At 33.7% G+C, this 8,779-nt stretch overlaps 1 protein-coding gene across 1 annotated transcript; it reads right to left on the bottom strand.

The window, feature by feature from the left end:
* Positions 1 to 3,574: 3,574 nt before the first annotated feature.
* On the bottom strand, positions 3,575 to 5,185 carry LOC107025095 (LOB domain-containing protein 22-like). The gene is made up of 2 exons (XM_015225955.1): positions 4,743 to 5,185; positions 3,575 to 3,581 (listed from the first exon to the last, which is right to left on the bottom strand). The coding sequence occupies exons 1-2, from the start codon at positions 5,183 to 5,185 to the stop codon at positions 3,575 to 3,577; spliced, it is 450 nt and encodes a 149-aa protein (XP_015081441.1).
* Positions 5,186 to 8,779: the final 3,594 nt, after the last annotated feature.

The raw sequence follows: 8,779 nt of genomic DNA, 5'->3' as shown, positions 1-8,779 counted from the left end.
TAATCATTATATATCAATATATTGCATGAGACTTTAACTCAATTTCTTATCCATACAAAGGCGTGTTAGGCCAAAATAAGAAGGGACTTACAACCCAAAGTCTTATTTTCATGATGCATCGAAAATTTAATCAATGTCTTAACCTTTTGATGCAGTGAAATTTGAATCCACCGTCTTACCTCAATCAATAACATCATATATAGTCCAAAATAAAATACATCCTCGAGCCTTTAAAATATTGTTACTTTGTTATTAATAGCACAAATAAATTTAGTCATAATAACACTTCAAAAGATCATGTACACATTATTACCGAAACAAAGTTGATCCTCATAGGTGGCTCTAGATACTATTTTCAACTTAAAACTTTTATGAATAATTCACTTATTAAAATATCAACAAATTAATCCTCAACATTGACTTCATTTGTTGCTAGTCAAGAAAATTTCTTTCTTCAATAGTAATACATAGATAAAGCAACTAGAGGTGAATCCTAATAATTATAATAAATAAAATGATATTTCAAATTAAATTCAACTTATAAGGATAATTATTTGGCCCGTCATATATATTTTATCATATTTCATGATTCAAGATATATTCAACCTCATTTAGAATTGTAAAGATTATTACTTTAAAATTAACATAATAATTCATAATAACAAAATCCTTCTAACTTTTCAAGATAAGAAATCATTCAAATGCATATTTGTAATGAAAAGAAAACTCAATATGCTAAACATAGTGAAAAATGAAATGAAATCTTTTTGAGGCATTAAACTATATATTTTAGGATCAGTAAAATTATGCCTTCATGCTAGAAATGAAACTTTAAACAAGTGCAGATGAATATTTTAATGACAATACATATATATTCTGATATTTCCACATAACATGTCAATAATAATCTCCCTTTACCTTTTATAAGTTAATTAAAGTGGAGACCTAAAACTCAAATGATAAGATCAGTTTAGAGCAACTTACAAAAAATAATTATAGTTATAGTTATAAAGTTCAATACTTATAAGTATGATATTTATGAAAAATGACTACATTTTAGCTCTTTTTATAGCTATATTATTGTATATATTTTTAATTTTTCTATTTATACATTGATACAATTTTAATTACAATGAACCAAATAAGGAAACTGTATTAATTGTATGAATTCAAATTAGTATCTTTATTTATAAAATTTAAAGTATTAATATATCAAGAATACAAGTATTTGTAAAAACTTAATGTATTAATATATTAAACAAGATAAAGTATAACAATTTAGCATATGAACACGATAATTTGAAAAATGAATACATTGTTGTTAAACAAAAAATGAATACACTAATATAGTATACATATGAACATTGTTGTTGAACAAAAGATGAATATATTTGACAAATACATAAACAAAAAAATGAAAAATAATAGAATGTGTAGGTAGCAAAAGTGTGCAAGTAATCGGTTGTATAAAAAAATGAAAAAAATCAACAAACATCAATCTCTTTTTGGTCAAGTTTTTCTTATAATACTTGAGGCTTAGTGTTGACTCATGTATTTGTTTATAAAAAATTGTATTAATGTATCTAATTATACTTGTATTGCCTAATTAACCTTTCAAATTTGATAGATTACTTATGTATCCAAATATACCTGTATTCAGAAATTACCATTTCAACTTGTGTTAATATTAGAATACAAGTATCTATGTATATAACTATTCTACTATGTACAAATTTGACAATTACAGAAACCTCAATCTCTTTTTGTGCGTGTTCTTCTTGTACTACTTTTTTTTTTATAACTATAGTCATTGTAATATAGAATCAAGTCAATTGAAAGCCCATAAAAATAGATGCAACATATATGTATACAACTATGATTTTCATAAAGACGAGGAGAAAATCAATCAAGTGATATCTGATGAATTCAAATTACAAAAATTGCTCCTAAAATCATCAAGAAGATCTTAAATTGAAAGAAATTTGGGAGAAAAATTCATAAATTTTGTGATATAGGAAGATTGATGAAAGACAAAGTATAAGTGAGGGTAAACATGGGGAACCAATTACATAAAACATGCCTAGATATAATAATTTAGGTGTGTAACAATAACTTTCCTATTTAATATCAATAACTTTTCTAATTATTTTTATATATAATTAACTTTGCTATTTATTGTGTAATTATATCCATATAACATAAAAAAAATGAATTGTAGCTATTTATTTTAAATGTATATTAATGTTTGCCATATTTTGTAGTTTTTCCTTGAAAATATTAAAATGGATTGAGATAGAAGTTGGGTTGGGTCTTGACCCGCCCAAATTTACTTTGGGCTCAAATGGGCTTAAAAACGGGTTTTGTCTTGACCAGCCCAATTTGACCCGATTAATCTCAATAATTTAACATATTGATATTTAACTTTTATAATCACAATTTGAATTTTAGCTCGAAATTATTTTTTTAATAAAGTAATAAATGGATAGATAAACCCTAAAAGATGCTAAATAGATAATAATTTATACCTTAAATATAGAACATATCTTAATAAAATTTTTTAAAACAGGTTGAAATTGGAGACTGAATTGGACTCAATTGAGGATTCTCTTCAAATGGTGTATGCTTGAATGGGTTGAGATTGAACCCAATTCAAATTATCTTGAGCCCAACCCTTAAAATTCTGGACGGGTTATCCTATGTTTAGGTTCACTTTTGACACCCCTAATTTCTACCACATCAAAGATGAGGCATAATCAGACAATTGGAGCTACACACAAATCTAATATGAGGGGAAGTGACCTAGAAGGTAGAGTTGGCAACATAAATGAGGTAGAAAGGTTGGAAATAAGGTCTATGGGTCATGATAATAAGAGCGTGTAGCTAAAGGTTTGGTCGGGTGACTTTCATATTGCATGCTTCCTTTGAACAATAACATGATATGATATAATGTGGTGGATTCAAGTATAAAATGATGCCTACCAGTATGTAGAGTTTATATTAATATGATAACCCCTGACGATTTCTAATTCTCTTTCTTTATGGTAGGAGACGTGTCTTATTATTTGAATCTTGTAATTTCTTATAACCCCTTGTACCTGTTTAGACTAGTCCTTGGGGGAGGCTTTTGCATATCTCTTGACAAAAATACTTTATTTTAACCGAGTTGAGTATTTCTATATCTTAATAAAAATAGGGAGTTAGCTTATATTTTGCTCACTTCCGCATTTGGGGCTAAGAGTTCTCTTATCTAGGTGTTAGAGGATGTAGTGGGTTGGATCATAACAATATATTAAAACGCAAGATAGAAGTAAAGAAGTAAGAAAAGTGATGAACGTCAACATTTCATTAATTAGAACAAAGATTCAGATTATAAATATGGTGTACACTAATTTGGTGATATGATTACAAGCTTGTAAGGTAACATTGATAAGATCCAATAGTAGAACAAGTGCCAGAAATATAAAGAGAAGTTAGGAAAGTCTGGATATTTGTTGTGCATGGAGCTAAACAACTACTACCTCTAAGGATTTTGATGAACTCAATGCACCTGTATATATACTGCTCTGCAGGAGGCTCAAAACCTGCATAACGTACAAAAGTCAGGGTGAGTGAGTATCAAAAACATGTGTACTCAACAACATCCTTAAATGAAGTGATATCGATAGTGAGGGTCAATCATAGATAGATTCCTCTTTCCAACACACACTCACACTCACATATATCAAAATAAGACCTACATTCAAAGACAATCTAGCAACTAAACGGATAATTCTTAGTGGAGATAGAGAGAAGAACGCAAGGCATGCATTGACTGTGAGCCAAGGGGAGTAAGGACGTTTGTTTGCACAAGGATTACTTCATTACATTCAACCACGCACACACTTGCATATGTATATTGAGAGATAATAAGTTTCGACATTGTTGTTGGGGGAAATTAAAGTATTGATAAGCTTAAGATTTTGTTATTGTATATTTTTTAACGACTTGATCTTAGTTTTACTACTGGGGTTAAGACAGGAAGGTTTGCCCCAAACATGGAAATACGTTATTGCTGATGAATTGTACCCATCTTTATCAGAATCAGCAATCCAAGTTCTACTGAATGTTAGTTTAGACATTCTATCTAATTTTTTTTTCTTGATTTAGCTACATGAATTGGATGGACAGTTGAGAAAACAAACGATGATGAGGTGGTGCTACTCGATCTTAAATAGGTGGGAAGCCAATAATTCTGAGTTGATTAGTGAATCCAATAGAGGTAGAATGAAAAAAGTAGCAAGAGGTGGACGTACGGTATAACTGGAATATTGCAAACACAAATATATATATAGTAGCAATGAACAAAAAATTCTTAGTTGTTGTGGGAGGTGAAGATATGGCTAATATGTGCTAGAGTTGATGTAATTTATGAGGTAGAGGAACTACCCTAACTTGTCATAGTCAAAACCAATATATATTGACCACAACAAGGTATTTGAGGTGAAAAAAGAAAGAGTATTAGAGCAGCTAGCCTACACCCCATTCATACAAATTAGGTTGAACAAACAGAAAGAGTTTTACGTTGAATGACATTCTCCAATATGCAACATATACAAGAAATTGTTCAGTATTATATTTTCTTTAGATGGTTAGTGCCTATGAGCAATAACAAGGTAATCATTCTTATATATAAACCTTATCCAAAAAAAAAAAAGAAATTTTCCCTATAATAAATGTACATACATATATACATACATACATACCTGGTCATGCTATGAGCATCAAATGGAGAATCCAAAGCTAAGGAAGATCTATCAAGCTCTTCCTCTAACTGTTGTTTTTGCATTTGCAACATGGATGTTTTCTTACAAAACGAAATATTATTTTTTACCAGTTCAAGCTCCTTTTCAAGTGCTTCAATTTCCCCCCTCAACTTTCTTTCAACTGCAAGACAACCATGCACAGGATTTTCCTTCCTAATCTTAGCCTCTAAAATTAGACTTTCAACAAGTTTTGCCTTCTCATCATCAGCCACAGAATTAAGATGTTTAATTGTATTATTTACTCCAAAAAGTCTATAAACATTTAGAAAATCTTCATCTTTAGTACAAGGAAAATATGGAGCTAATTGACAATTTGGTTCACATTTTTTCCTTTGGTGCTTGCACGCTGCACATGTAGTAACAAACATTACATCAACATTCATATGCCTTCTTCCACTTGAGAATTAATCATAAATACTTGATTGAAAATGAAAATGAAAATAGAAAAGCTTTATTTCTTTTTTTATTATGTTTTTCTTGTGAATATACAAAAATATATAGGGATATAACTATTTACTACTTCTATATAAAGTAGGTAAACAAGATTGATCATGTAAGTCAAAGATTTCATTCATAAAAATAAGAGATATGTTTAGTAGGAAAATCCTTCATGTTAATAAATATGTTCATACTAGGGTAATTACTTAAAGAGATTCATCTAACATTATTGACATAAACATGACTCTTAACTTGGGGTAGCGAAGCCAAAAGTAGAAGTTTGGGGTTCTAAATCAATTTGTTCGGGTTCACAACTTAATATACACAATTTTTTTAATTTTCTAATACAAATATAGAATCTACGAAAAAGTTAGTGGATTTGTCCGAATGCATGAATCCACACCTAGTTTTGCCTCTGTAAGCTGTCAGCTGCCAACTATGACCTTTAATTTTTGGTGTGCACAAGTAGACACTTAAACTTCTACAAAATTGAACAAATAGACACATTCGTCTTACATGATATCCAACATGGCAATTTTGTATCATACGTGGCGTCTGACGTGTATTATGCCAAGTAGGACACGTGTGTCTATTTGTACAGTTTTATATACAAGTTGTGTCTACTTGTGAATAATCAAAATTGGAGGGCATAGTCATCCGCTAAAACAAGTCAAAAATTATATTTATGTGTTATGCCGACATTGTTATTGATCAAACTAAGTTCATTATTGAGTGTGTAATTGAGAAAATAAGAATGAAATATTAGCAGAACAAATTAAATGTTACTTGCCTTTTTTTTTTTCAAATCATAAAAAATTCCAACTTATAGATTTTCTTAAAGGTTTAAGAATATCTTACAAATCTGCTAAAATTTCTCCAAAAACATAATTAATTTTTTCCAAATATTATAGGACATCAACCGCTTCAATCTATTATAAGACAATGATAGGGCTATCAATAACATAAGCTGTAACGACCTGTTTAGTCGTTTTAAGCATCAGATTTTATTTCTGGAAAAACTGTCTGAGTCGACGGAACCCACGACGGACCGTCATGGGCACGACGGACCGTCGAGGGGGTCTCGTTCCAAAACACTTAGAATTCTGAAATTTGGGTACTGAAATCGACTCTCTGAACTTCGTGACGACATGGCAGGACGGACCGTCGTGGGCACGACGGACCGTCACAGACTCTTCAAGGAAATTGAGTCTCTGAACTTTGTGACGGAAGCAGCAGGACGGACCGTCGCAGGCACGACGGGCCGTCACAGGCTGCGTAATCCCAGGCTGGGTCGGATTTCTGTTTAGTAATTTAAGGGGCGTTTTGGACTATTCCTGCTTTAATTATAAAGTTAGTGGGTTAATGTTAATAAGTCTAATTACTTGGGGGTTAAAAGAGGTAACCTTGAGTTAATTAGTGGGATATTATTGCCATCTTTATACTTAATTATATGCTAATTAGGGTAAAAGAAAGAGGGTTTGAATAAGAAAAAGAAAAAGAACAGAAAGAGAGGGAGAACGAGTAGAGAGAGAGAGAAACGAAGAGGACAACAAGGATTTGGGGAATTTGCTTGCTTGATCACGAATCTTCGGTGGAGGTAGGTTATGGTTTATGCTATTCGTAGTAAACTCTTAATAGCGAATGATATGTATTGGGTAGTATTGTAAACCCTTCTATATGCTTAATTGTATGCTTGTATGAATGTGATTATATAATTGTGATAAAATAAGCATGATGAAGCTATTGAATCCCAAATCTTGAAAAACCCTAATCTACTTTGTTAATGAGATTGATGATGCCTTAGTATAAAAGAAGGCTTGATGAACTAAAGTAATGGGGTTGATGATGCCTTGGTTTAAAGAAGGATTGATGAATTAATAGAATGAGATTAGTGGAGCGGGTGTCACGAACCGACACGTAGTATTAGGGGGAGCGGGTGTCACGAACCGACACGTAGAATTAGGGGATCGGGTGTCACGAACCGACACGTAGAATTAGGGGATCGGGTGTCACGAACCGACACGTAGAATTAGGGGATCGGGTGTCACGAACCGACACGTAGAATTAGGGGATCGGGTGTCACGAACCGACACGTAGAATTAGGGGATCGGGTGTCACGAACCGACACGTAGAATTAGGGGATCGGGTGTCACGAACCGACACGTAGAATTAGGGGATCGGGTGTCACGAACCGACACGTAGAATTAGGGGATCGGGTGTCACGAACCGACACGTAGAATTAGGGGATCGGGTGTCACGAACCGACACGTAGAATTAGGGGATCGGGTGTCACGAACCGACACGTAGAATTAGGGGATCGGGTGTCACGAACCGACACGTAGAATTAGGGGATCGGGTGTCACGAACCGACACGTAGAATTAGGGGATCGGGTGTCACGAACCGACACGTAGAATTAGGGGATCGGGTGTCACGAACCGACACGTAGAATTAGGGGATCGGGTGTCACGAACCGACACGTAGAATTAGGGGATCGGGTGTCACGAACCGACACGTAGAATTAGGGGATCGGGTGTCACGAACCGACACGTAGAATTAGGGGATCGGGTGTCACGAACCGACACGTAGAATTAGGGGATCGGGTGTCACGAACCGACACGTAGAATTAGGGGATCGGGTGTCACGAACCGACACGTAGAATTAGGGGATCGGAGTGTCACGTTCCGACACCAGGATAGTATATGGAGCGGAGTGTCACGTACCGACACGAGAGAAATAAAGATAATGAATCTTGAAAGATGTTAATATACTCAATCTAATGAACCTAATTCCCAAATGGGTATGGTATTGAGGCTTGAGTCCTCATGGGTGAACTTGGCGGTGCTTATTAATGATTATAGAACTTGTTGTTGCTACATGTTGAGTATTGTAGTTGATTTATGATATTATCTGATATATACTGTTTTCTATTTTGAGTTGGCCGATGATACCTACTCAGTACCCGTGTTTTGTACTGACCCCTACTTGTATTTGTTTTTCTTTGTTATTTGTGGAGTGCAGCAAACGTGCCATCGTCTTCAACTCAACCGCAACTCTAGCCAGTCTTCATCAAGCCAGATTTCAGGGTGAGCTATTGCTTCTAGCTTGGACTGGATCTTCCTCTTCATGTCTTGATGCCTTGAGATTCCGGCATGGACTAGCTTTTTACTTATTTTAGTTTCTTAGATACTCTTAGATTAGTAATTTGAGGATAGATGTTCTTGTGGTGATGACTTCCAGGTTTTGGGAATAAATAGTATTGAGTTTTTATAAGTTATTTAATCGATTTTCATTAATGAGTTTTAAGTCTTCCGCATTATATTTTGTTATTTATGGTTGAAATGTTGGGGTTTAGATTGGTTGGTTCGCTCACATAGTAGGATAAGTGTGGGTGCCACTCGCGGCCCGTTTTGGGTCGTGACAAACTTGGTATCAGAGCATTAGGTTCGTTGGTCTCATCACACAAGAACGAGTCTAGTAGAGTCTTAAGGAACGGTAGGGGGACGCCTTTACTTTTCTTTGAGAGGCTATAGGACTTTAG

This window comes from Solanum pennellii, chromosome 7 (assembly GCF_001406875.1).
Source record: "Solanum pennellii chromosome 7, SPENNV200".
NCBI classification, from domain to species: Eukaryota; Viridiplantae; Streptophyta; class Magnoliopsida; order Solanales; family Solanaceae; genus Solanum; species Solanum pennellii.
This window is presented reverse-complemented; position numbering and strand designations above follow the sequence as displayed.

What these genes read in the sequence shown, in the direction of transcription:
- LOC107025095 (XM_015225955.1), bottom strand. Translation starts at nt 5,185, where the DNA reads ATGAATGTTGATGTAATGTTTGTTACTACATGTGCAGCGTGCAAGCAC.